This window comes from Oncorhynchus kisutch, linkage group LG15 (genome assembly GCF_002021735.2).
Source record: "Oncorhynchus kisutch isolate 150728-3 linkage group LG15, Okis_V2, whole genome shotgun sequence".
Lineage (NCBI taxonomy): Eukaryota > Metazoa > Chordata > Actinopteri > Salmoniformes > Salmonidae > Oncorhynchus > Oncorhynchus kisutch.
Window position 1 is genome coordinate 79,263,131 of NC_034188.2, and position 25,316 is coordinate 79,288,446.

General features: G+C 45.3%; 1 protein-coding gene across 2 annotated transcripts in view; it reads left to right on the top strand.

Moving 5' to 3' along the window:
* The first annotated feature begins 6,009 nt into the window (after positions 1 to 6,009).
* cwf19l2 (CWF19 like cell cycle control factor 2) overlaps positions 6,010 to 25,316 on the top strand; it is a 66,580-nt gene continuing 47,273 nt past the window's right edge. The window contains exons 1-9 of one of the 2 annotated variants that reach the window (XM_020503516.2): positions 6,010 to 6,138; positions 8,623 to 8,733; positions 9,020 to 9,127; positions 12,990 to 13,115; positions 14,912 to 15,031; positions 15,175 to 15,268; positions 16,981 to 17,096; positions 17,440 to 18,007; positions 18,100 to 18,328. In XM_020503516.2, coding sequence (XP_020359105.1) covers positions 6,046 to 6,138; positions 8,623 to 8,733; positions 9,020 to 9,127; positions 12,990 to 13,115; positions 14,912 to 15,031; positions 15,175 to 15,268; positions 16,981 to 17,096; positions 17,440 to 18,007; positions 18,100 to 18,328 — 1,565 coding nt within the window. In that variant the 5' untranslated portion in view covers positions 6,010 to 6,045. Of the gene's footprint in view, positions 6,139 to 6,187; positions 6,298 to 8,622; positions 8,734 to 9,019; positions 9,128 to 12,989; positions 13,116 to 14,911; positions 15,032 to 15,174; positions 15,269 to 16,980; positions 17,097 to 17,439; positions 18,008 to 18,099; positions 18,329 to 25,316 lie in introns of those variants that run through there. The other variant, XM_031791155.1, reaches the window with a different exon arrangement.

Here is a 25,316-nt window from a genome sequence, read left to right on the forward strand (position 1 = left end):
GCCCTTCTCCCAGCCCCAGCCCTACTCCCAGCCCCAGCCCCAGCCCTACTCCCAGCCTTACCCCCAGCCCTACTCCCATCCCCAGCCCTACCCCCAGCCCTACCCCAAGCCCCAGCCCTACCCCCAGCCCCAGCCCTACTCCCAGCCCTACTCCCAGCCCCAGCCCTACTCCCAGCCCCAGCCCTACTCCCAGCTCTACCCCAAGCTCTACCCTCAGCCCTGCTTCCAGCCCCAGCCTTGCTCCCAGCCTTACCCTCAGCCCTACTCCCAGCCCCAGCCCTACTCCCAGCCCCAGCCCTACTCCCAGCTCTACCCCAAGCTCTACCCTCAGCCCTGCTTCCAGCCCCAGCCTTGCTCCCAGCCTTACCCCCAGCCCTACTCCCAGCCTCAGCCTTATTCCCAGCCCTACTCCCAGCCCTGCTCCCAGCCATACCTCCAGCCCTGCTCCCAGCCTAACCTCCAGCCCTGCTCCCAGCCCTACCCCAGCCCTACCCCAGCCCCAGCCCTAGCCCCAGCCTTGCTCCCAGCCTTACCCCCAGCCATACTCCCAGCCTCAGCCTTATTCCCAGCCCTACTCGCAGCCCCAGCCTTGCTCCCAGCCTTACCCCCAGCCCTACTCCCAGCCTCAGCCTTATTCCCAGCCCTACTCCCAGCCCTGCTCCCAGCCTTACCTCCAGCCCTGCTCCCAGACCTACCCCAGCCCTACCCCAGCCCCAGCCTTATTCCCAGCCCTAGCCTCAGCCCTGCTCCCAGCCTTACCTCCAGCCCTACCCCCAGCCATACTCCCGGCCCTACCCCAGCCCCAGCCTTATTCCCAGCCCTGCTCCCAGCCCTGCTCCCAGCCTTACCTCCAGCCCTGCTCCCAGCCCCAGCCTTATTCCCAGCCCTGCTCCCAGCCTTGCCCCCAGCCCTGCTCCCAGCCCTACTCCCATCCCTACCCCAGCCCCAGCCTTATTCCCAGCCCTAGCCCCAGCCTTGTCCCCAGCCCTGCTCCCAGCCCTACCCCCCAGCCCTACTCCCATCCCTACCCCAGCCCCAGCCTTATTCCCAGGCCTAGCCCCAGCCCTGCTCCCAGCCCTACCCCCAGCCCTGCTCCCAGCCCTACCCCAGCCCTGCTCCCAGCCCTACCCCAGCCCTGCTCCCAGCCCCGCTCCCAGCCCAAACCCAGCCCTACCCCCAACCCTGCTCCCAGACCAGCCCTCCCCCAGCCTTACTCCCAGCCCTGCTTCCAGCATTACCCTTCACCCTACCCCAGCCCTTCTCCCAGCCCCAGCCCTACCCCCAGCCCCAGCCCTACCCCCAGCCCCGCTCCCAGCCCCGTGTTTCACCGCTACTACCATGTGTTCCAGAAGGGGGAGCTAGAGCTGTTGTATTCGGCACATGTGACATATCAAAATGTGATTTGATTAGAGGAGCTCTGTGTCAGGTTTAGAAGGGTGCCCATACAGAGCAGCTACCATGACCAGGTGTGTCCTATTGGGGAAGACTGGAGACAGCATCAACATTAGAATGAATTAGTTCCCTAAACTGAAAAACATTGAATTCGGAAATAAATTTGCTTTTCACCTCATCAGATAAAGGCAAGACAATTATACGAGGCAATGATGCGTTTTATTGTCTCTGATTATTGTAAATAATAAAGATTGAAAAACATAATGCCCTTCAAAATAATGAGGAAAGTGTCTGTTTGATTTCCTTCACTCCAAATGTATGTATTTCATTTTAAGTGTTAGAAAAAGCCCCAGGGTGTTGAAAGGGAATGGTAACCTTGAAATACACTACATAACCATAAGTATGTGGACATCTCATTCCAAAATCATTGTCATTAATATGGAGTTGGTCCCCCTTTGCTGCTTGGGAAGGCTTTCCACTAGGTACTGGAACAGACTTGCTTCCATTCAGCCACAAGAGCATTAGTTCAGGCACTGATGTTGGTCGATTAGGCCTGGCTCGCAGTCAGCGTTCCAATTCATCCCAAAGATTTTGGATGGGGTTGAGGTCACGGCTCTGTGCAGGCCAGTCAAGTTCTTCCACACCAATCTCGACAAACTATTTCTGCATGGACCTCACATTGTGCATGGGGGTATTGTCATGCTGAAACAGGAAAGGTCCTTCCCCAAACTGTTGCCACAAAGTTGGAAGCACAGAATTGTCTAGAATGTCATTGTATACTGTTGCATTAAGATTTCCCTTCACTGGTACTAAGGGGCTTAGCCTGAACCATGAAAAACAGCCCCAGAACATTATTCCTCCTCCACCAAACTTTACAGTTGGCACTATACATTCGGGCAGGTAGCGTTCTCCTGGCATCTGCAAAACCCAGATTCGTTCGTCGGACTGCCAGATGGAGAAGCGGGATTCATCACTCCAGAGAACGCGTTTCCACTGCTCCAGAGTCCAATGTCAGCAAGCTTGACACCTCTCCAGCCAACGCTTGGCGTGGGGCATTGTGATCTTAGGCTTGTGTGCTGCTGCTCAGCCATGGAAACGCATTTTATGAAGCCCTCGACGAACAGTTCTTATCCTGAGGTTGATTCTAGAGGCAGTAGTGAGTGTTGCAACAGAGGACAGACAATTTTTATGCACTACACGCTTCAGCACTCGGCGGTCCCGTTCTGTGTGCTTGTGAGGCCTATCACTTCACGACTGAGCCGTTGTTGCTCCTAGATGTTCCCACTTCACAATATCAGCTGTTACAGTTGACAGCTCTAGCAGGGCAGAAATTTGGCGAACTGACTTGTTGGAAAGGTGGTATCCTATGACGGTGCCACGTTGAAAGTCACTGAACGCTTCAGTAAGGCCATTTTACTACCAATGTTTGTCTTTGGAGATTGCATGGCTGTGTGCTCGATTTTACACACCTGTCAGCAACGGTTATGTCTGAAATAGCCGAATCCACTAATTTGAAGGGGTATAGTGTATTTGTGTCTTTGTAACATCTGAATAGTTCACTTTACAAAGGTTTCATACAGTGCCTTGCGAAAGTATTCGGCCCCCTTGAACTGCGACCTTTTGCCACATTTCAGGCTTCAAACATAAAGATATAAAACTGTATTTTTTTGTGAAGAATCAACAACAAGTGGGACACAATCATTGAAGTGGAACGACATTTATTGGATATTTCAAACTTTTTTAACAAATCAAAAACTGAAAAATTGGGCGTGCAAAATTATTCAGCCTCTTTACTTTCAGTGCAGCAAACTCTCTCCAGAAGTTCAGTGAGGATCTCTGAATGATCCAATGTTGACCTAAATGACTAATGATGATAAATACAATCCACCTGTGTGTAATCAAGTCTCCGTATAAATGCACCTGCACTGAGATAGTCTCAGAGGTCCGTTAAAAGCGCAGAGAGCATCATGAAGAACAAGGAACACACCAGGCAGGTCCGAGATACTGTTGTGAAGAAGTTTAAAGCCGGATTTGGATACAAAAAGATTTCCCGAGCTTTAAACATCCCAAGGAGCACTGTGCAAGCGATAATATTGAAATGGAAGGAGTATCAGACCACTGCAAATCTACCAAGACCTGGCCGTCCCTCTAAACTTTCAGCTCATACAAGGAGAAGACTGATCAGAGATGCAGCCAAGAGGCCCATGATCACTCTGGATGAACAGAGATCTACAGAGATCTACAGCTGAGGTGGGAGACTCTGTCCATAGGACAACAATCAGTCGTATATTGCACAAATCTGGCCTTTATGGAAGAGTGGCAAGAAGAAAGCCATTTCTTAAAGATATCCATAAAAAGTGTTGTTTAAAGTTTGCCACAAGCCACCTGGGAGACACACCAAACATGTGGAAGAAGGTGCTCTGGTCAGATGAAACCAAAATTGAACTTTTTGGCAACAATGCAAAACGTTATGTTTGGCGTAAAAGCAACACAGCTCATCACCCTGAACACACGATCCCCACTGTCAAACATGGTGGTGGCAGCAGCATGGTTTGGGCCTGCTTTTCTTCAGCAGGGACAGGGAAGATGGTTAAAATTGATGGGAAGATGGATGGAGCCAAATACAGGACCATTCTGGAAGAAAACCTGATGGAGTCTGCAAAAGACCTGAGACTGGGACGGAGATTTGTCTTCCAACAAGACAATTATCCAAAACATAAAGCAAAATCTACAAATGAATGGTTCAAAAATAAACCTATCCAGGTGTTAGAATGGCCAAGTCAAAGTCCAGACCTGAATCCAATCGAGAATCTGTGGAAAGAACTGAAAACTGCTGTTCACAAATGCTCTCCATCCAACCTCACTGAGCTCGAGCTGTTTTGCAAGGAGGAATGGGAAAAAATGTCAGTCTCTCGATGTGCAAAACTGATAGAGACATACCCCAAGCGACTTACAGCTGTAATCGCAGCAAAAGGTGGCGCTACAAAGTATTAACTTAAGGGGGCTGAATAATTTTGCACGCCCAATTTTTCAGTTTTTGATTTGTTAAAAAAGTTTGAAATATCCAATAAATGTCGTTCCACTTCATGATTGTGTCCCACTTGTTGTTGATTCTTCACAAAAAAATACAGTTTTATATCTTTATGTTTGAAGCCTGAAATGTGGAAAAAGGTCGCAAAGTTCAAGGGGGCCAAATACTTTCGCAAGGCACTGTACCTCCGTTAAGACTGAAGACTTTGGTGTTATGGAAACTTTCGTTTTGGGGTAAACTATTCCTTAAGTACCCTTCATTGCCAAGCTGAGTCACTGTAAGTTCTGGTATTTTTAGTGCAGTGTGTTGTTATGCTACTGCTGCCATTGCTTCCCAATGCCAGACTAATTCATCTCAATGAGGGCGGTACCAGACAATCACAGAGAGAGAGAAATGTCCAGCTCATCAAAAACTGTATGCTCCTCTCTCTCCTCTCTGTCTCTCTCTTGCTCGCTGTCTCCATCTCTCCTCTCCGTCCCTCCCCTTTCTGCTGTTTACTGGGATCGTCGTGGTCACTACACTGCATCTCTATGAGTTTTCTTCCCTCTCCCATCCTCCTCTGTCTTGCTCCTTACTTCCCTCTCCCTCTCATTCCCCTATCACTCCCCTCCATATCTGCTACTGCATGGTCCCTGAGCAGCCTGAGTATCAGCATTCAGGACCACATTTGTGCTGTCAGGGAGTCTGGCTCTCTGTAGACAGCACCTGAAATGGACATACACACCCAACACACTCACACACACCAATCATAATGAGATAAGGTCCAACAGACGAGTTAAATAGCTGAATGGATCTCGGGGTAATGGGCTCTTGTTCGTGGCAGTGACGGTATCTCAAAGCAGCCCCGTGATAATTGAGAAATGGCTCCCGGTAAATTACCTCTGCGACTGTCTGAGTCCACCGGGACTGAAAAAACAGTTATGAAGTTAAAAGGAGGAGGAGGCTGGAGTTTACCGTACCTGGTGTTTTATCTGGCTATTGATTGTTGTGCTGCTGTTGTTGTCTGCCTCAGATAGGCACTTGACATTTTCAGAAAATTAAAGGTGGTTAGATGTCTGCCTGCCCACAGTGTATTGATCAAACGGATAGTGACATCAAGACAACATCATTGCAATACATTCATATTCATTATAGGCCATTTTGCATTCCTTATTATGGTTAACATCTTGGCCTTGTCATAGGCAGGCCTATACTGTATAATCCTTTTCCCTTTAGCATACCCAGCATAACACACTGGAGCCACCACAGAACGAGAATGAAATTTTAATTATATGAGAGCTACACTATATCCCTTCTCTCAAGTAGTGTTCTGCAGACACAGTGAGATTGAGAACAGAGAAAACGTTAAATGAAGGCCTACGGGGGGATTGAACCTTGCAGTTATGGGATGAGTGCACTGCCCTACTACCTGTACAATAATTTCCCAGGTAATCCAGGTTGGTTTTTATATCGGTTTGTTCACACGTTCACAAAATACAACTGTATTTCTATCTATTTAAAAAAAAAGTTTTATTTGTTTGTACGATCCAATGCAGAGGACTACATTAACCAGAAACAATGTATTTTCAGGGGTCGTAAATATTTTTGCGACAGTTGATGGAAGCACATTTAACGGCAGTGTTATGGCGACGCACGGAGGCAGTTTTGAAAGTGTTAACAGCATCGAAGTCCGAAAAGAATACAAACGTAAAGCCAGGGAGGAGGTTATTCAGAAGGTATATATGTGTGCTTTATAATTAGATACTAGTCGACATGCGCAATGTAAGATACGTTGATATAACGCCAGTACAAAAGCCAAGTGTATGGCTGCAACAACTAGTTGAATGCTAACAAAAAGCTAGCCTGAAGGTCTGCCATACGACTTAGTGAGCTAGGTTTGTGATGCATTTTCTACAATATTTGCAATTGGTACATATACGTATGTTCAATACAATAAAGTGATAAGTCGTTTGAATAATGCTATTACATACTAGCTAGTACAGCATATATGTGTAGCTAGCTATCTTACCCAGTTCGCTAGCAAACATCAAAACAGTGAGAGGAAGTCACATGGTTCTTGCTAGTAGGGATCATTGGGACGTCTCCCCACCCCACACACTGAAGTTGAACATTAAAATGGGTTAGGTACTTCCGAAAGAATCCGGATAGCACGAACCAGAGTCACATGGCTGGCTGGCTAGCTACTGTACCTATTTCGTCTTAGCTAAGCTAACTACCTTTAAACGTGTGTTAGAACTATACAGTCGAACACTGCTGACTGAAGTATTTGTAAAAACTAGTTAACATTACTTGCATTCATTTTCAATTCCTTCCCAAGTACATTAACTTGTTTACATGTCCCCCCCATGGTGGCTTTGCAACAGTACAATGCTGTTATTCTCTCTGGTGGTCAGTCAGGTGTGATGCGAATATGGCAAACACTAGGTGGCGAGGTTGTACATAACAGAGCTGGTGCATGCCTCTTTCTACCCACCTCAGGTGATCAAATCAAATGTTATTGGTCACATATGTAACCGATGTGAAATGGCTAGCGTTTCAATCGGTGACGTCACTCGCTCTGAGACCTTGAAGTAGTTGTTCCCCTTGCTCTGCTTCGAAGGTGGCTGTTGTCGATGTGTGCAGAGGGTCCCTGGTAAGAGACCAGGAAGGGCGAGGAGAGGGACGGAAGCTATACTGTTACACATATTTAGCAGATGTTATTGCTGGTGTAGTGAAATGCTTGTTCCTAGCTCCAACAGTGCAGTAATATCTAACCATTCACAACACTACACACAAATCTAAAAGTAAAATAATGGAATTAAGAAATATATAAATATTAGGACGAGCAATGTCGGAGTGACATTGACTAAATATAGTAGATTAGAATACAGTATATACATATAAGATGAGTAAAGCAGTATGTTATCTTTATTAAAGTGTCTAGTGTTACATTATTAAAGTGGCCAGTGATTCAAAGTATATGTATATGGGGTAGCAGCCTCTAAGGTGCAGGGTTGGGTAACCGGGTGGTAGTCGGCTAGTGATGGTTATTTAACAGTCTGGTGGCCTTGAGATAGAAGCTGTGTTTCAGTCTCTCTGTCCCAGCTTTGATGCACCTGTACTGACCTCATCTTCTGGATGGTAGTGGGGTGAACAGGTCATGGCTTGGGTGGTTGTTGTCCTTGATGAGCTTTTTGGCCTTCCTGTGACATCGGGTGTTATAGGTGTCCTGGAGGGCAGGCAGTGTGCCCCCGGTGATGCCTTTGGCAGTCCGCACCACCCTCTGGAGAGCCCTGTGGTTGCGGGCGGTGCAGTTGCCCTAAGAGGCTGTGATCCAGCCCAACAGGATGCTCTCAATTGTGCGTAAAGGTTTGTTAGGGTCTTAGAGCCAAGCCAAATTTCTTCAGCCTCCTGAGGTTGAAGAGGTGCTGTTGCGCCTTTATCACCACATTGTATTTCTTACTTTTATTATTATTTCACTGTTGTATTTAGCGCATGTGACAAGTACAATTTGGTTTGTCTGTGTGGGGGTGAATCATTTCAGATCGTCAGTGATGTGTAGGCCGAGGAACATCAAGCTTTCCACCTTCTCCACTGCGGTCCCAGCAAAGTGGATAGGGGCGTGCTCACTCTGCTATTTCCTGAAGTCCACGATCAGCTCCTTCATTTTGTATGGTGTAAGGTGTTAAGATCACTTTTACAATAGATTACTAGGGAGAAATACAGAGCAAATGACGCTGTGCTCTCTGAGGACAGGAAGGAAATGACAAGGCGGGTGGAGGCTTGCATCAATGGAAGCAGATTGTTATTGTTTACAGTGGTGTGATTGATCGAGGCGCGCCATAGTGTGTGTGCAAATATGAGGTGTCGTCAGTCAGGTACTGGCGTCTGAAGGGGATGGCAGGACAAACACTGCTGCAGGGAGATAAGGGCTGTGACGCAACCACTTCGGATTCATTTTAACATGGTTAAATTCCTCTTTCAGAACACACATACAATCACTTAACACCTTACACCATACATATGCATGTCATGCACACAAAAACATCAACACAGAGTAGTGGGGTCCATGTTATCTCCTGAGCAGCTGTGTTGACTATATAAACACAGTGTGGGGTGTTTGTGAAATGGTGACACACCTGAACTCTCCATTTATTTCTCTTTCTCACCTCTCCCTTCTTCCTCCCCTCTCTCACTTAATCTCCCCCTCCCTCCCTCAGGCTAAGCAGCAGTATGAGAAGGAGGAGAAAAGGAAGGAGCTGAAGAGACAGCGAGGAGAGGACACCTGGATGCTCCCTGAAGTTGACCTCCGACTGCAGCAGCTAGAACAGGTCAGCAGGTCGTTGCATTGGTAACCCCATGACCTTTTAAGGAGGTAGCTCGTGTGACCTCCCTATCCTCTGCATGGCCTAGTAGTATGGTTGACCCCGAAGTCAATATTTGGTTGTCATCCAGTGACAGTAGACCTAGAGCTGAGCTGTTTTTCATACAGTCATCTTTTTTTGTAGCTCTAGCTTATTGATGTTTCCAAACCCTTTATCCTATCTATCACGTCTTCATACTGATCACTTCGTTTTGCATATTTTAATCAGGCCCACTCATTTCTGTCACCTTCAGGAGGTTTCAGGCAAGAAGAAGAAAGAGAAAAAGGCCAAGAAGATTAAGAAGAAGAAGAGGAAGAAGGAGAAGAAGAGAGCTGAAGGAGGAGATGGGTCCAGCTCAGAGGTAAGTGTCATTGGACTGCCATATCTTTGTATTGCACCCCCTCCTTTCCTTTCACCTTTCTTTTCCTCTCACATCTCACATTCCCTTTCATTCTGATTCCCTCTCTTGGGCTTCCTGTCCTCTGTCCTGAACATACAGTGCCTTCAGCAAGTATTCACACCCCTTGACTTTTTCCACATTTTGTTACAGCCTGAATTTAAAATGGATTAAATAGTGATTTAAAAAACAACAATAATAATAATATGTTTTTTATCACTGGCCTATACACAATCCCCCGTAATGTCAAAGCTGAATAATGTTTACAAATTAATACAAAATTGAGAAGCTGAAATGTCAATGAATATTCAACCCCTTTCTTATGGCAAGACTAAAGCTAATGTTCAGGATTGAACATTTGCTTAATAATTTGCATGGATTCACTTTGTGTGCAATAATAGTGTTTAATGTGATTTTTGTTTAATGACTACCTCTTTTCTATACCTCACAATTATCTATAAGGTCCCTCAGTCAAGCAGTGAATTTCAAACACAAAGACCAGGGAGGTTTCCAATGCCTCACAAAGAAGGGCACCTATTGGTAGATGGGTAAAGTAAAACAAAAGCAGACATTGAAAATCCCTTTGAACATGGTGAAGTTATTAATTATACTTTGGATGGTGTATTGATACACTCAGTCACTACAAAGATACAGGTGTCTTTCCTAACTCAGTTGCCGTAGAGGAAGGAAACCGCTCGAAGATTTCACCATAAGGCCAATGGTTACTTTAAAACAGTTACAGAGTTTAATGTCTGTGATAGGATAAAACTGAGGATGGATCAACAATATTGTAGTTACTCCTCAATATTAACCCAATTGACAGAGTGCAAAGGAAGCCTGTGCAGAATACAACTATTCCAAAACAATTCACTTTTTGTCCTGAATTCAAAGTTCTATTTGGGAAAAATCCAATACAGCGCTTTACTGAGTACCATTCTCCATATTTTCAAGCGGAGTGGTGGCTGCATCATGTTATGGGTATGCTTGTAGTTGTTAAGGACTGGGAAGTTTTCAGGATAAAATTAAACTGAATGGCACTAAGCATAGGCAACATTATAGAGGAAAACCTGGTTGTCTGCTTACCACCAGATACTGGGAGATGAATTCCCTTTTCATCAGGACAGTAACCATTTTACAATCCAGGTGTGTTAAGCTCTTAGACTTACCCAGAAAGACTCACAGCTGTAATCACTGCCAAAGGTGCTGCTTTTTATTATTCTTTTTATTTTTATATGTCCCATCGCTGCAACTCCCTTATGGGCTCGGGAGAGGCGAAGGTCTAGAGCCGTGCCTCCTCCGAAACACAACCCAACCAAGCTGCACTGCTTCTTGACACAATGCCCACTTAACCCGGAAGCCAGCCACACCAACGTGTCGGAGGGAACACCGTACACCTGGGGATCGTGTCAGCGTGCTTTGCGCCACAGGAGTCGCTAGGGTGTGACGGGACAAGAACATCCCTGCCACCCTCTCCTAACCCGGACAATTATGCGCCGCCCCATGCGTCCTCCTGGTTTGCGGCCAGGCTGAGACAGAGCCTGGACTCAAATCACTCGGGAGGCTGACAACGGTGCTTCTACAAAGTATTGATTCTAGGGTGTGAATACTATGCAAGTGACATTTTTTCTTTATTTAATTTTCAATACTTTTGTGAACATTTTAAATGTTTCATTATGGGTTTTTGTAAGGCTTGATCCTAGGCCCCACGCTCAATTTACATCAACAACCAAGCTCAGGCAGTAGGAAGCTCTCCTATCCATGTATATGCAGATGATACAGTCTCGTACTCAGCTGGCCCCTCCCTGGATTTTGTGTTAAATGCTCTACATCAAAGCTTTCTTAGTGTCCAACAAGCTTTCTCTGCCCTTAACCTTGTTCTGAACACATCCAAAACAAAGGTCATGTGGTTTGGTAAGAAGAAGGCCCCTCTCCCCGCAGGTGTGATTACTACCTCTGAGGGTTTAGAGCTTGAGGTAGTCACCTCATACAAGTACTTGGGAGTATGGCTAAACGGTACACTGTCCTTCTCTCAGCACATATCAAAGCTGCAGACTAAAGCTAAATCTAGACTTGGTTTCCTCTGTCGTAATCACTCCTCTTTCACACTAGCTGCCAAACTAACCCTGATTCAGATGACCATTCTACCCATGCTAGATTACGGAGACATAATTTATAGATTCGCAGGTAAGGGTGATCTCGAGCGGCTAGATGTTCTTTACCATTCGTCCATCAGCTTTACCACCAATGTTCCTTATAGGACACATCACTGTACTCTATACTCCTCTGTAAACTGGTCATCTCTGTGTACCCTTCACAAGACCCACTGGTTGCTGCTTATTTATAAAACCCTCTTAGGCCTCACTCCCCCCTATCTGAGAGATCTACTGCAGCCCTCATCTTCCACATACAACACCCATTCTGCCAGTCACATTCTGTTAAAGGTCCCCAAAGCACACACATCCTTGGGTCTCTCGTCTTTTCATTTCGCTGCAGCTAGCGACTGGAACGAGCTGCAACAAATACTCAAACTGGACAGTTTTATCTCAATGTCTTCATTCGAAGACTCAATCATGGGCACTCTTACTGACAGTTGTGGCTGCTTTGTGTTATGTATTGTTGTCTCTACCTTCAAAAAATGTAATCGAAGTTTGTCACGTGTGCCGAATACAATACTTCCAGTGAAATGCTTACTTACAGGCTCTAACCAATAGTGCAAAAAAGGTATGTGAACAATAGGTAAGTAAAGAACTAAAACAACAGTAAAAAGACATTGAATAATAACAGTGGAGGGGCTATATACAGTGGAGGGGCTATATACAGTGGAGGGGCTATATACAGTGGAGGGGCTATATACAGTGGAGGGGCTATATACAGTGGAGGGGCTATATACAGTGGAGGGGCTATATACAGTGGAGGGGCTATATACAGTGGAGGGGCTACATACAGACATCGGTTAGTCAGGCTGATTGAGGTAGTATGTACATGTAGATATGGTTAAACTGACTATGCATATATGATAAACAGAGAGTAGCAGCAGCGTAAAAGAGGGGTGGGGGGGCACACAATGCAGATAGTCTGGGTAGCCATTTGATTACCTGTTCAGGTGTCTTATGGCTTGGGGGTAAAAACTGTTGAGAAGCCTTTTTGTCAGAGACTTGGCACTCCGGTACTGCTTGCCATGCGGTAGTAGAGAGAACAGTCTATGACTGGGGTGGCTGGGGTCTTTGACAATTCCTCTCAATTCCTCTGACACCGCCTAGTGTAGAGGTCCTCTGGTGTAGAGGTCCTGGATGGCAGGCATCTTACCCCCAGTGATGTACTGGCCCGTACGCACTACCCTCTGTAGTAACTTGCGGTTAGAGGCCGAGCAATTGCCATACCAGGCAGTGATACAACCAGTCAGGATGCTCTCCATGTCGATTCTTGCCCTTTGTGCTGTTGTTTGTACTATGTTTTGTGCTGCTACCATGTTGCTACCATGTTGTTGTGTTGTCACCATGCTGTGTTATGTGTTGCTGCCTTGCTATGTTGTTGTCTTAGGTCTCTCTTTATGTAGTGTCGTCTCATTGTGATGAGTGTTTTGTCCTGTATTTATTTTGAATCCCCGTCCCCGCAAGAGGCCTTAGGCCTTTTAGTAGGCCGTCATTGTAATTAAGAACAAATTCTTAACTGACTTTCCCAGTTAAAAAAAGGTTAAATAAAAAAAAATGTTTTTATTATATTGTGTGTAGATGGGTGAGGGGGAAAAAAACAATTTAATCCATGTTGAATTCATGCTCTAACACAACTAAATGTGTCATTTTTGCCCTCTTTTCTGGGTCTCCAGGGGACAGGAAATGAGTGGGTTGAGGCCCAGCCCCAGACAGAGGCCTCGGGTAAAGCCTGGAAGATTCCTGCCAAGTCCGAGGCCAAGCCCACAGACAACAGCCCTACCCCACCCGAGAACAACCAGGTAACACCCCCATCTTTCCCCCCTCCACAGCACCAGTAAACCCTAAGACAGGGATCATCAACTGCATAGATTCAGCCGTGGGTAAAAACAATTCTTGAGCAGATGGTCAGAACATAAATAAAAAATTATTTGTGGACTGATATAATATTTAATTAAAGCATAATAATTTCAAACCTTGCTTACATTTGTAAACAGTTACCCATATACATGTCATTGTGCTAACACTAGTTAGCATTTGCTTGCAAAAGTACCTCCTAACTTCCTTCATACTGGACACAGAGAAATATAAATGGTATCCAGAAGTTCATCTGACTCTGGGGAATTAAATCAAGAATCCCACAGTATCCCTTTAACCATTCCTGGGTGCTTTTTGATGCGTGTTTTGGGGTCATTGTCCTGCTGGAAGACCCAAGAACTTAAACAAAGACCCAGTTTTTGGACACTGTGTTGAATATTGGACGACAAAACACCTGATAATCTTCTGATTTCACTAAGCCTCCCCCCGGCATGATCAAACCTCCCCCACGGCATGATCAAACCTCCCCCGCGGCATGATCAAACCTCCCCCGCGGCATGATCAAACCTCCCCCGCGGCATGATCAAACCTCCCCCGCGGCATGATCAAACCTCCCCCGCGGCATGATCAAACCTCCCCACGGCATGATCAAACCTCCCCCGCGGCATGATCAAACCTCCCCCGCGGCATGATCAAACCTCCCCCGCGGCATGATCAAACCTCCCCCGCGGCATGATCAAACCTCCCCACGGCATGATTAAACCTCTTGATCTTTCATTGATGCTCAAAGAGAACAAGTAGCTAGGCAAGTAGTCAAGATGGGGTTTGAGTTGGAGGGTTCTACGCTGCTCTTGGTTTGTATAGTGGTGTGGCTTTATTGAGCTCTATGGTTTAGGAGGTTTGTATGTATTTGTATTAAAGGTGCAATGAAATGCTTGTGTGTGTGTGTGTGTTTCTAGGAGAAGGGTTCAATAGAGCCCCACTCTTAATGAGGTCTGATCAATGCACAGCCTGTGTCAACAACAATTAATAGCCAGGCTTTTCTAACAAGGTGATGTTGATGAGTAAGGCGGGGTGGTCCGGAACGTTTTACTAATGCTGTCACACAGTCACACACCTTCCCTCATTAGATTTACCCCCACTGTGTGTGTGTGTGTGTAACGGCCTGCTCAGTGAGAGATTTCCCAGGTCGTTTTTTGGGGGGGGAGATACTTTTAGGATCCTATATTATGGCTTGAGGGTTGTATTAGCGTTGAGGGTTGTATTAGCGTTGAGGGTTGTATTAGCGTTGAGGGTTGTATTAGCGTTGAGGGTCATTTTAGCGTTGAGGGTCGTATTAGCGTTGAGGGTCGTATTAGCGTTGAGGGTTGTATTAGCGTTGAGGGTTGTATTAGCGTTGAGGGTCGTATTAGCGTTGAGGGTCGTATTAGCGTTGAGGGTCGTATTAGCGTTGAGGGTCGTATTAGCGTTGAGGGTCGTATTAGCGTTGAGGGTCGTATTAGCGTTGAGGGTCGTATTAGCGTTGAGGGTCGTATTAGCGTTGAGGGTTGTATTAGCGTTGAGGGTTGTATTAGCGTTGAGGGTCGTATTAGCGTTGAGGGTTATGAACCCATGTACCGTTTACATTAACCTACATGTACATAATGATTTTATGTTCTATATTGATTTCTTTATTGATTGGTCTGCTGTTATTGTCAGGCAATTATTGTCACGTTTCATAACATGATTCATGTGTGTTGTCCGTTCCCCTCTCTCTATCCCTGTTGCCATCATCTGCTAGAGAGATGAGTGGATGACCTTTGACTTCTTGACAATGAGAACAACGTCAACAGCAGAGAAGAGGGCTGAGAAAGAAAGGTTGAAAGAGGAAGAGAAACAGAAGGCCTGTGTCATCGAGCAGGTGTGTACTCGCTATGTTTAAATGAAGGTTGATAGAAGTCCATTGCCTTATCTGTTGGTTACCTGGGCAACCAAAAGTGCCAAACTGAGCAGGGACAAGGGACTTGACAATTGTGTGTGTGTGTGGGTGGGGGGGTGCCGTAGGCTGGTCTGCACAAGCTGGAGTTGAACCCGTTCTGGAAGGACGGGGGGAGTGGCCTGCCCCCAGAAGAGAAGGCCAGTAATGTGCTTGTAAAAGGTAACTGAAACCCTTTACACAACTTCACTCTTATCAACCTTTTCTACTCTCATACTTATACCTAAAGTTGAATCATCAAACCCATGTACACAACTCTCTATATCAGCCCAGTCTTTGGTGAACCCCCTCCCTCTGTCTGGGCTAGGAATCCCCCTCCCTCTGTCTGTGTTAGGAATCCCCCTCCCCTCCCTCTGTCTGTGTTAGGAATCCCCCTCCCCTCCCTCTGTCTGTGTTAGGAATCTCCCTCCCCTCCCTCTCTCTGTGTTAGGAATCCCCCTCCCCTCCCTCTCTCTGTGTTAGGATTCTCCCTCCCCTCCCTCTCTCTGGGCTAGGAATCCCCTCCCCCCCCTCTCTCTGGGCTAGGAATCCCCATCCCATCCCTCTCTCTGTGTGTTAGGAATCCCCCTCCTCTCTGTGTGTTAGGAGTCCCCCTCCCTCTCTCTGGGCTAGGAATCACCCTCCCATCCCTCTCTCTGGGCTAGGAATCCCCCTCCCATCCCTCTCTCTGGGCTAGGAATCCCCCTCCCATTTCTCTCTCTGGGCTAGGAACCCCCCTCCCCCCTTTCTCTCTCTGGGCTAGGAATCCCCCCCCCCCTTTCTCTCTCTGGGCTAGGAATCCCCCCCCCCCTTTCTCTCTGGGCTAGGAATCCCCCCTCCCTCTCTCTGGGCTAGGAATCCCCCCTCCCTCTCTCTGGGCTAGGAATCCCCCCTCCCTCTCTGGGCTAGGACTCTCCCCTCCCTCTCTGTCTGGCTAGGACCACTGCCCTGTCTTTCTCTGAGAGGAGAGGAATGATTTGAGTTCACTGTATGTACAGTCACTGAGGGCCCAGACACCACTTAAATCACAGACAGACAGAATGTTGGAGAAGGAGACACTGTCATGGCAAATCAGGTAAAGCATTTCTGGCACATGGATTGAGAATGGCAGAGGGTGGAGGCAGGCAGAGGGTGGAGGCAGGCAGAGGGTGGAGGCAGGCAGAAAGGATTTGCTGGAGGCAGGGAGTATAGAGAGAGATGAGAGAAGACATTCATTTTAAAAGGAAGAGGTACAGAGAGGGGCGCTTGGTTCTGTTAAGCTGACTGTGTCATCTCCGCTCAGAAGGGTGCACTCTGCCATCTCCTAAGCTTCACTTTAACAGAGTGGCTGAATAAGCAGATTTAAAACACTCATACAGACAGTGACGCACACTGTCACTTATGTATGCAATCCAAACTCCTAAATACAGACATTGACAGTACACACACACACACACACACTCTTTTCTCTCTCTAAGCTGTGTGTGTCAGAAGGGAATGTTGTTTTCCCCATTCCTGGTTTGACTAAGAGGGTAATGAAGAGGTGTGAGAGAGAATGAGGGGAGGCTGTTAAACCTCACTTATAACTTGGGCTTTTGACACACGTGCGCGCACACGGTGTGAGAGGAAAGAGATTGAGGGAGAGAAGGGGGTGACTTCTCTGGGGAAGGCAGATGTGAAATGTTCCCATTCTCTGTGCTGTGTTCCGGAGAAGAGGGTGAGGCCTAGCTGTTCTCTTGGGAAGTTGAATATGATGTTCTGATTTCCCACAGGTAAAATGTTAACTCTAGTTATTCCCCTCCTACCTCTGGTCTTTGTCCACCTCTTGCTCACTCTCTTGCTCACTCCCTCCTTTCCTCCCTTCTCACTGCCTTACACTGTCTCTCCTCACCATCTCTTCCCCCGTCTGTCTGTAGCTGCAACTGTAGATGATGGAGGACTAGGTTGGCTCAGGAAGTCTTACCAGAGGATGAGAGAGCAGGCAGAGCGAGAGCAACGCAGTCTGGAGGTCATAGTGGCAGAGCGATATGGGGTGAGAGTTCATGCACACACAGGCAGGCAGACATAATCCATACAAAAACACCTGTATAAACAGTATTAACAGATCACTATGTAAACATTCTCACATGTACACAAATTCTCCAACGTGCATCCTTTCATACGAGTTCCTGGTGCTGACGCGTTCCTGCTGCTGACGCGTTCCTGCTGCTGGCGCGTTCCTGCTGTCAGAGTCTTTCCCTATCTCCCTGGTTATTTCCTTCTATGCAGTGTCTGTCAAAAGTTAGGAAACTCATGAAATGCACCATGGGAACATCATATCACACCGCTCACCTGTGTGTATGTTTATTATTTGTGTTTGTGTTTCTCACATGCAGTCCATGGAGAAGTTTCAGAAGAGGATGTATGAGGCTGAGATTGCTGTGTATGGCTACAAGAGAGGAGAGGGGGAAGGGAGAGGAGAGGAAGAGGGGAGAGACCGACAAAGATGGAGGAGAGGACAGGAAGATGGAATGTGGAGGAAAGGAGAAGTGGGGATGGATAGAGAGAGGTGGAGGAGACCAGACAAGGGTAGGGACTTACCTGGAGAGAAAGAGAGGGATGGAGAGAGGGAAAGAGATCGTCACCGAGACAGAGATCGGGATAGGAACAGAGCTAGAGATGGAGACAGCGAGCGGGATGGCGGTAGACCTAGTGACAGGGATAGAGAGAGGGCTGGAGGGAGAGAGAGGGATGGAGGTAGACCTAGTGACCAGGATAGAGAGAGGGATGGAGGTAGACCTAGTGACCGGAATAGAGAGAGGGCTGGAGGCAGAGAGAGGGACAGAGGCAGAGAGAGGGGTGGGGATGAGAGCCTTGGCTCTGGGCTTGGCCAGATTCAGCCTCCCCTGTCCCTCGGAGCTCTGAAAAGTCGCTTCCTCAAGCCTGCTGACGACGATGATGATGGTGAGTTGAGTGTAGTACCTCATTCCACACTCACATATATATATCTATATATGTATACACACACACACTCTACTGGTGAGTTTATTTTCTAGGAGTGTCAGCCCCTGCTCCGGCCCGAGCTTCCATGGGTTTCCTGAAACCTGGGTCTGACATTGAGGAGTTGGATCGGAAGAGCAGCTGTCCAGCCTGGAGCAAGAGCAGCTCCGGACAGAGATCTGCTTCAGGAAAATCGGAGCAGGATAAAGAGAGGGAGTCTGAGAAAACCATGTCTACTCCTGACCAGGGTCATAGCAGCAACAGGCTTGCAGTGACATCATCCAGGTCAGAGGTCAAATACACAGTCGCCACAGCACTGTTCCAACTGTTTAGCAATTAATGTTGTCTGGTTAATATGGGCAGGTTAATATGTTGGAAGAGAAGGGCAGGTTAATATGTTGGATAACAAGGGCAGGTTAATATGTTGGTGACAAGGGCAGGTTAATATGTTGGATAACAAGGGCAGGTTAATATGTTGGATAACAAGGGCAGGTTAATATGTTGGTGACAAGGGCAGGTTAATATGTTGATAACAAGGGCAGGTTAATATGTTGATAACAAGGGCAGGTTAATATGTTGATAACAAGGGCAGGTTAATATGTTGGTGACAAGGGCAGGTTAATATGTTGGTGACAAGGGCAGGTTAATATGTTGGATAACAAGGGCAGGTTAATATGTTGGATAACAAGGGCAGGTTAATATGTTGGTGACAAGGGCAGGTTAATATGTTGGTGACAAGGGCAGGTTAATATGTTGGTGACAAGGGCAGGTTAATATGTTGGTGACAAGGGCAGGTTAATATGTTGGTGACAAGGGCAGGTTAATATGTTGGTGACAAGGGCAGGTTAATATGTTGATAACAAGGGCAGGTTAATATGTTGGATAACAAGGGCAGGTTAATATGTTGGATAACAAGGGCAGGTTAATATGTTGGATAACAAGGGCAGGTTAATATGTTGGTGACAAGGGCAGGTTAATATGTTGGTGACAAGGGCAGGTTAATATGTTGGATGACAAGGGCAGGTTAATATGTGGATAACAAGGGCAGGTTAATATGTTGGCTGACAAGGGCAGGATAATATGTTGGATAACAAGGGCAGGTTAATATGTTGGATAACAAGGGCAGGTTAATATGTTGGATAACAAGGGCAGGTTAATATGTTGGTGACAAGGGCAGGTTAATATGTTGGCTGACAAGGGCAGGTTAATATGTTGGATAACAAGGGCAGGTTAATATGTTGGATAACAAGGGCAGGTTAATATGTTGGATAACAAGGGCAGGTTAATATGTTGGATAACAAGGGCAGGTTAATATGTTGGAAGAGAAGGGCAGGTTAATATGTTGATGACAAGGGCAGGTTAATATGTTGGAAGAGAAGGGCAGGTTAATATGTTGGATAACAAGGGCAGGTTAATATGTTGGTGACAAGGGCAGGTTAATATGTTGGATAACAAGGGCAGGTTAATATGTTGGATAACAAGGGCAGGTTAATATGTTGGTGACAAGGGCAGGTTAATATGTTGGTGACAAGGGCAGGTTAATATGTTGATAACAAGGGCAGGTTAATATGTTGATAACAAGGGCAGGTTAATATGTTGATAACAAGGGCAGGTTAATATGTTGATAACAAGGGCAGGTTAATATGTTGGTGACAAGGGCAGGTTAATATGTTGATAACAAGGGCAGGTTAATATGTTGGATAACAAGGGCAGGTTAATATGTTGGATAACAAGGGCAGGTTAATATGTTGGATAACAAGGGCAGGTTAATATGTTGGATAACAAGGGCAGGTTAATATGTTGGATAACAAGGGCAGGTTAATATGTTGGATAACAAGGGCAGGTTAATATGTTGATAACAAGGGCAGGTTAATATGTTGGAAGAGAAGGGCAGGTTAATATGTTGGATAACAAGGGCAGGTTAATATGTTGATGACAAGGGCAGGTTAATATGTTGGTGACAAGGGCAGGTTAATATATTGGTGACAAGGGCAGGTTAATATATTGGTGACAAGGGCAGGTTAATATGTTGGTGACAAGGGCAGGTTAATATGTTGGAAGAGAAGGGCAGGTTAATATGTTGGTGACAAGGGCAGGTTAATATGTTGGTGACAAGGGCAGGTTAATATGTTGGTGACAAGGGCAGGTTAATATGTTGGTGACAAGGGCAGGTTAATATGTTGGCTGACAAGGGCAGGTTAATATGTTGGATAACAAGGGCAGGTTAATATGTTGATGACAAGGGCAGGTTAATATGTTGATGACAAGGGCAGGTTAATATGTTGGTGACAAGGGCAGGTTAATATGTTGGTGACAAGGGCAGGTTAATATGTTGATGACAAGGGCAGGTTAATATGTTGATGACAAGGGCAGGTTAATATGTTGATGACAAGGGCAGGTTAATATGTTGATGACATGGGCAGGTTAATATGTTGATGGCAAGGGCAGGTTAATATGTTGATGACAAGGGCAGGTTAATATGTTGATGACAAGGGCAGGTTAATATGTTGATGACAAGGGCAGGTTAATATGTGGATGACAAGGGCAGGTTAATATGTGGATGACAAGGGCAGGTTAATATGTTGGATGACAAGGGCAGGTTAATATGTGGATAACAAGGGCAGGTTAATATGTTGGCTGACAAGGGCAGGTTAATATGTTGGATAACAAGGGCAGGTTAATATGTTGGATAACAAGGGCAGGTTAATATGTTGGATAACAAGGGCAGGTTAATATGTTGGTGACAAGGGCAGGTTAATATGTTGGCTGACAAGGGCAGGTTAATATGTTGGATAACAAGGGCAGGTTAATATGTTGGATAACAAGGGCAGGTTAATATGTTGATGACAAGGGCAGGTTAATATGTTGGAAGAGAAGGGCAGGTTAATATGTTGATGACAAGGGCAGGTTAATATGTTGGAAGAGAAGGGCAGGTTAATATGTTGATAACAAGGGCAGGTTAATATGTTGGAAGAGAAGGGCAGGTTAATATGTTGGATAACAAGGGCAGGTTAATATGTTGGTGACAAGGGCAGGTTAATATGTTGGATAACAAGGGCAGGTTAATATGTTGGATAACAAGGGCAGGTTAATATGTTGGTGACAAGGGCAGGTTAATATGTTGGTGACAAGGGCAGGTTAATATGTTGATAACAAGGGCAGGTTAATATGTTGATAACAAGGGCAGGTTAATATGTTGATAACAAGGGCAGGTTAATATGTTGATAACAAGGGCAGGTTAATATGTTGGTGACAAGGGCAGGTTAATATGTTGGTGACAAGGGCAGGTTAATATGTTGGATAACAAGGGCAGGTTAATATGTTGGATAACAAGGGCAGGTTAATATGTTGGTGACAAGGGCAGGTTAATATGTTGGTGACAAGGGCAGGTTAATATGTTGATAACAAGGGCAGGTTAATATGTTGGATAACAAGGGCAGGTTAATATGTTGGAAGAGAAGGGCAGGTTAATATGTTGATAACAAGGGCAGGTTAATATGTTGGAAGAGAAGGGCAGGTTAATATGTTGGATAACAAGGGCAGGTTAATATGTTGATGACAAGGGCAGGTTAATATATTGGTGACAAGGGCAGGTTAATATATTGGTGACAAGGGCAGGTTAATATGTTGGTGACAAGGGCAGGTTAATATGTTGGAAGAGAAGGGCAGGTTAATATGTTGGTGACAAGGGCAGGTTAATATGTTGGTGACAAGGGCAGGTTAATATGTTGGTGACAAGGGCAGGTTAATATGTTGGATAACAAGGGCAGGTTAATATGTTGGTGACAAGGGCAGGTTAATATGTTGGATAACAAGGGCAGGTTAATATGTTGGATAACAAGGGCAGGTTAATATGTTGGTGACAAGGGCAGGTTAATATGTTGGTGACAAGGGCAGGTTAATATGTTGATAACAAGGGCAGGTTAAATATGTTTGATAACAAGGGCAGGTTAATATGTTGATAACAAGGGCAGGTTAATATGTTGATAACAAGGGCAGGTTATATGTTGGTGACAAGGGCAGGTTAATATGTTGATAACAAGGCAGGTTAATATGTTGGATAACAAGGGCAGGTTAATATGTTGGATAACAAGGGCAGGTTAATATGTTGGATAACAAGGGCAGGTTAATATGTTGGATAACAAGGGCAGGTTAATATGTTGGATAACAAGGGCAGGTTAATATGTTGGAAGAGAAGGCAGGTTTAATATGTTGATAACAAGGGCAGGTTAATATGTTTGGAAGAGAAAGGGCAGGTTAATATGTTGGATAACAAGGGCAGGTTAATATATTGGTGACAAGGGCAGGTTAATATATTGGTGACAAGGGCAGGTTAATATGTTTGGTGACAAGGGCAGGTTATATGTTGGAAGAGAGGGCAGGTTAATATGTTGGTGACAAGGGCAGGTTAATATGTTGGTGACAAGGGCAGGTTAATATGTTGGTGACAAGGGCAGGTTAATATGTTGGTGACAAGGGCAGGTTAATATGTTTGTGACAAGGGCAGGTTAATATGTTGGCTGACAAGGGCAGGTTAATATGTTGGATAACAAGGGCAGGTTAATATGTTGATGACAAGGGCAGGTTAATATGTTGATGACAAGGGCAGGTTAATATGTTGGTGACAAGGGCAGGTTAATATGTTGGGTGTGACAAGGGCAGGTTAATATGTTGATGACAAGGGCAGGTTAATATGTTGATGACAAGGGCAGGTTAATATGTTGATGACAAGGGCAGGTTAATATGTTGATGACAAGGGCAGGTTAATATGTTGATGACAAGGGCAGGTTAATATGTTGATGACAAGGGCAGGTTAATATGTTGATGACAAGGGCAGGTTAATATGTTGGAAGAGAAGGGCAGGTTAATATGTTGATAACAAGGGCAGGTTAATATGTTGGAAGAGAAGGGCAGGTTAATATGTTGGATAACAAGGGCAGGTTAATATGTTGGTGACAAGGGCAGGTTAATATGTTGGATAACAAGGGCAGGTTAATATGTTGGATGACAAGGGCAGGTTAATATGTTGGTGACAAGGGCAGGTTAATATGTTGATGACAAGGGCAGGTTAATATGTTGATAACAAGGGCAGGTTAATATGTTGATAACAAGGGCAGGTTAATATGTTGATAACAAGGGCAGGTTAATATGTTGATGACAAGGGCAGGTTAATATGTTGGTGACAAGGGCAGGTTAATATGTTGGTGACAAGGGCAGGTTAATATGTTGGATAACAAGGGCAGGTTAATATGTTGGATGACAAGGGCAGGTTAATATGTTGGTGACAAGGGCAGGTTAATATGTTGGTGACAAGGGCAGGTTAATATGTTGATAACAAGGGCAGGTTAATATGTTGGATAACAAGGGCAGGTTAATATGTTGGATAACAAGGGCAGGTTAATATGTTGGATGACAAGGGCAGGTTAATATGTTGGATGACAAGGGCAGGTTAATATGTTGATGACAAGGGCAGGTTAATATGTTGGATGACAAGGGCAGGTTAATATGTTGATGACAAGGGCAGGTTAATATGTTGATGACAAGGGCAGGTTAATATGTTGGTGACAAGGGCAGGTTAATATGTTGGTGACAAGGGCAGGTTAATATGTTGGTGACAAGGGCAGGTTAATATGTTGATGACAAGGGCAGGTTAATATGTTGGATGACAAGGGCAGGTTAATATGTTGGTGACAAGGGCAGGTTAATATGTTGATGACAAGGGCAGGTTAATATGTTGATGACAAGGGCAGGTTAATATGTTGATGACAAGGGCAGGTTAATATGTTGATGACAAGGGCAGGTTAATATGTTGATGACAAGGGCAGGTTAATATGTTGGTGACAAGGGCAGGTTAATATGTTGGTGACAAGGGCAGGTTAATATGTTGATGACAAGGGCAGGTTAATATGTTGATGACAAGGGCAGGTTAATATGTTGATGACAAGGGCAGGTTAATATGTTGATGACAAGGGCAGGTTAATATGTTGATGACAAGGGCAGGTTAATATGTTGATGACAAGGGCAGGTTAATATGTTGATGACAAGGGCAGGTTAATATGTTGATGACAAGGGCAGGTTAATATGTTGATGACAAGGGCAGGTTAATATGTTGATGACAAGGGCAGGTTAATATGTTGGTGACAAGGGCAGGTTAATATGTTGGTGACAAGGGCAGGTTAATATGTTGGTGACAAGGGCAGGTTAATATGTTGGATGACAAGGGCAGGTTAATATGTTGGATGACAAGGGCAGGTTAATATGTTGGATGACAAGGGCAGGTTAATATGTTGATGACAAGGGCAGGTTAATATGTTGGATGACAAGGGCAGGTTAATATGTTGGATGACAAGGGCAGGTTAATATGTTGGATGACAAGGGCAGGTTAATATGTTGGATAACAAGGGCAGGTTAATATGTTGATGACAAGGGCAGGTTAATATGTTGATGACAAGGGCAGGTTAATATGTTGGTGACAAGGGCAGGTTAATATGTTGGTGACAAGGGCAGGTTAATATGTTGGTGACAAGGGCAGGTTAATATGTTGGTGACAAGGGCAGGTTAATATGTTGGTGACAAGGGCAGGTTAATATGTTGGTGACAAGGGCAGGTTAATATGTTGGTGACAAGGGCAGGTTAATATGTTGGTGACAAGGGCAGGTTAATATGTTGATGACAAGGGCAGGTTAATATGTTGATGACAAGGGCAGGTTAATATGTTGATGACAAGGGCAGGTTAATATGTTGATGACAAGGGCAGGTTAATATGTTGATGACAAGGGCAGGTTAATATGTTGATGACAAGGGCAGGTTAATATGTTGGTGACAAGGGCAGGTTAATATGTTGGTGACAAGGGCAGGTTAATATGTTGGTGACAAGGGCAGGTTAATATGTTGGTGACAAGGGCAGGTTAATATGTTGGTGACAAGGGCAGGTTAATATGTTGGTGACAAGGGCAGGTTAATATGTTGATGACAAGGGCAGGTTAATATGTTGATGACAAGGGCAGGTTAATATGTTGATGACAAGGGCAGGTTAATATGTTGATGACAAGGGCAGGTTAATATGTTGATGACAAGGGCAGGTTAATATGTTGATAACAAGGGCAGGTTAATATGTTGATGACAAGGGCAGGTTAATATGTTGATAACAAGGGCAGGTTAATATGTTGATGACAAGGGCAGGTTAATATGTTGATGACAAGGGCAGGTTAATATGTTGGTGACAAGGGCAGGTTAATATGTTGGTGACAAGGGCAGGTTAATATGTTGGATG